The sequence below is a fragment of the Ipomoea triloba genome, chromosome 13, assembly GCF_003576645.1.
Source record: "Ipomoea triloba cultivar NCNSP0323 chromosome 13, ASM357664v1".
NCBI lineage: Eukaryota > Viridiplantae > Streptophyta > Magnoliopsida > Solanales > Convolvulaceae > Ipomoea > Ipomoea triloba.
In genome coordinates, this window is record NC_044928.1 from 15,866,211 (window position 1) to 15,869,909 (window position 3,699).

General features: G+C 43.7%; 1 protein-coding gene across 1 annotated transcript in view; it reads right to left on the reverse strand.

Moving 5' to 3' along the window:
* Positions 1 to 3,138, reverse strand: part of LOC116002012 — a 6,908-nt gene extending 3,770 nt beyond the window's left edge. Inside the window, exon 1 of the mRNA XM_031242020.1 lies at positions 1,451 to 3,138. Coding sequence (XP_031097880.1) covers positions 1,451 to 2,021 — 571 coding nt within the window. The 5' untranslated portion in view covers positions 2,022 to 3,138. The remainder of the gene's footprint in view (positions 1 to 1,450) is intronic.
* Between the last annotated feature and the right edge of the window lie 561 nt (positions 3,139 to 3,699).

The window sequence follows — 3,699 nt, forward strand, 5'->3', positions numbered from 1 at the left end:
ACAGCCCCCAACCAAGGGAGTGGTTACGTTAAGTATGTCCCCCTTATTCCCGACATGCTATGGTGCCCCGGGGTGGGTAGGAGCGGGTCGAGTCCGTATCGCCGCGGAGCAACAGCCGCGTCCGGATCTGATCTATTTACTCGGCAATTCATCCGGTGACTTCACGGTCGCCAAAGAAGCCCCAAGAAGCATCAAACATTTCCGATGAGATCCATGGAGCAATTCTTAGATAGCAAGCACTAGCTCCCGGTGCGACTTCATAAAAAGCAATCAAAGATAAGATCGAAGAGAATGAAACGCACGTGGTGGTTATTATAGCGGTTCCTTCTTTTCCTAGAAAACGTCCGAAACAACCTGCTACGGAACTACCGAGCAGGGGCAAAAATACGATAAGTAGATACATAATTTCGAGTGTGATCAGACAACCAAAAATCAGACAATGACAGAGCGGCCTGTGATTTAGTGATAGATTGTCGACGCCCGAAGAACGCTCGACCGAAGGAATGAGTCACAGGGTTCATTTAAGCCCCAACGACAAACGAACCTACGGGCTACGCATTTTCGGGGCTAGCCTCCTTCCTTCGATCGGAATACGAATGAGATCAAAAAGGCCATGTCCATATTCAACAAGCAACGGCTTCAAGCTTATATACTACAACAAGCAACGGCTTCTAACGCTACTTAGCTATATGTTAATAAGAAGCCGTTGTGCGTGAGTAAGAAGTGCGCACGCGCTTCCTTGTTCGAACAAGCAACGGCTAATTGAGACTCTTATAGATTAGCACAAACAAATATCTTATTTAGAAAGAGTTTCTTTGTTGTTGTTTAGTTAAGCCTCCCGGACTATCAAGCAACAAGGAAGAAACCCCGGTATAGAGATGAAAGTATATACTACCGCTACAGACAACAAGCAAGAGCTTTCAATTCGATCAGAGAGTTATATCTGAGAGTGATAAAGAATTTATTCCTTATTCTTATTCAATACCCAACCCTTAAACAAGGTATATTATGTTTATCATTGTGAAATGCGCCCTTACTACTTACACTTAACACTAACAAAATCTTCAATTGAAATCAAGCTCCTCAAGGATAAAAACCCTCGGTAACCGGCGCTACGACCCCGCAAGGCACTACTGTAGCACTCATTGGCCCTAGATTTATGTCTCAACTATCAGAGCTTTCATTCCAGATCAGATTAAGATTACGTGTTTGTGTTATATACGCAATTATATGTTGCTGGTTCGGTAAGGCTCCAAGTAGTATTCCCTCTCCCCTCGTACCAACGCTAGTTGCAGTCGCTAACCTCTGGGTCGTAGAGCTGTTTCCGGAATTATAGGAGGGGTAAATGACCTTTGGTCTTGTCACGAGCTGGATTCGAACCAGCGCTTCCCCCGGAGAAAATCAGAGTTCACGCCGCCCGCCCTGAACAAATAGGAGGCGTGGGCCACTGGTCGCACATAAGCCGCCGGGTCGCACGACAGAAGAACACCCGACGTAGAGAGGCACACTCCTCCATGTGGAATCTTCATGTTCGTGTTCACTTTTTGGTAGTAGTCGTGACCAGGCTGTCCTTTAACTGGTGGCGCCTCTAAATAAACATCATCCCCATTTTCATCACCTTGCTCTTCTGTTAAGGTTGTCTCCTCTTCCCCAATCACCAGCCGGGTAAATTCTTCGGGAGACCAGCTGGATGGCAAGCCCCCCCCTCCTATTTCCTCTATCTTCTCTTGAAAGAAACGAAGAATTCTATTTTTATTAAAGTTGTCACTCAGCTCTTGTGGAGAAGAGGAAGCCAGCTCATTTCGGACCCCAGTGGACGCCTCAGAAGCGGAACTAGATGGAGAAATGGAAATATCCAACCAATCGCTGGGCGAAAAACGAGTTGGATGTGTTGGATTTAATTCGGATCCATATTGATAAATGCAAAGCTTTCGTTTCATGGTCATGGCAACTTCTTCTTTTTTAGGGAAAGATAAAATCGATTCAACGGATATACTTTCTTTTTTTAGTAAGTAAGGCATGTGGGCTTCCCACTTATAGCAGGTATGCAACCAACCCTGCTTCCGCCTCTTGTAAGTTTTTGCCCTATATGTTATATATGAGATTGAAAAAGTACTTATATGTATAATAATTTCATTTCATATGTTATAAGGGGCAAGAGAAAAAAAAGTTGTTCCGACTTTGTCTCGGAAACAAAGATATGGGAAAAAAAGGCTTTCTCATTCAGCGCAGTTGTCGCCTATTTAGATCTAAATAAAGGACAAAGCGCTGTTCGTTACAGCTACTGTGTTGACTATACGATAATTTCCATTATCGCTATATAGATTCAAACCACTAGTGAGATACATGCACTTGGAAATCCTGACAGCGGAGAATGCGGCGTTACGAAGAAGACTCATACCGGACTCAGTATAAAAGGAACGTATCAAGGAGGTGTTGACCATCATTGGCATTGGTTGATTGTTCATAGCTACTCCCTTTCCTCGTTTTGGCTTGTCGATCTGTAATAGGGCTTTCTTTTGGCTTTCCCCCATCCCTTCTTTCTTCTGAACACTAGAAGTAGTATTCAAAACAAGAAATTTACGTTTCATACCGTTTGCGCTCAAAATAAGATACCTCATTTTCACCCCCTCTATCTGAAAAGTGGTAAAGAAGGACTCTTTGGGGTCTAATTTTCTTTCAGTCCAAAAAATAGGTCATTTCCCTTTCTTTCTCCGCTTCTGCTCTTTCTTTGTCAAGCAGCTTTTTTCGCTTGCCTGAATTTATTTAACACTTTAGAATCTTTGGCTTGCTCTCTTTCTGCCCAAGATCAAGACCAGGAAGAAGAATTTTCTTTTTTGCCAAGATGTTCTATACTCATCAAAGACTGCGACTCCGTGATGTTCGAAGTCCGCAAGGCTGCAGGATTCGAACCCGCGTCACTCTGTCCAAAACAGACACCTCGCTTCTGACATTTGCCCCACCTTCCATTTATTTGTCAACTTCTCAAATCCAAGTTGGAATCTTTTACTCCTCGATTAGTCTACGTCCGCCAATGGGCTTCCCAGCGTCACCCCTTGCTTCCGCCAATCCACTTCTACCGAGCATTGACTCGCGAATGATTTATTTAAACTCTACTCTACTATAGGACACCGTAACAATCATATTAAAAGTAGAAAGAAATTCCTTAATTTCTTTCTATTTTCCCGCTATCAAATCAATAGCTTTAGGCGATCCTCTAAGTTTTTTCTTTATCTTTATTTACGCGGAAAATGATAATCATAAGGCATTTGGTTGGGAAAGAAACCAATTATGATATTCCTCTTTCGCCCTAGCTTTCACTCGATCGAAGACATGCAGAAAGTCTGATCTTGGAGCAAGAAAACGGATGCGCGTTGCTAACGCAGCAAGAAAACTCCTGCAACAAGCAACGGCAGAGCTAAAGCTAAAGCTTATAACAAACAAGCAACGTATCCTGTCAGGGGCCCAGTGGAGCGCTCGAGTATAGATTCTCTATGCTCATGTAAACGGCCGGCCCGTAGATCTAAAAGGATCCATCCATAGGCCTGACCGGATATCGTTTGTCCACAAACAAAACAAAAACCAAGTAGGTTTTTAGTAGTAGTTCATGAGACCTCGAATTCCCACGTTCCAGCGTGCATTATGCCAACAGGTCCCACCCCCAACTCTAGCTGAGAAGTTGAGGCACCCTTCTTTTTT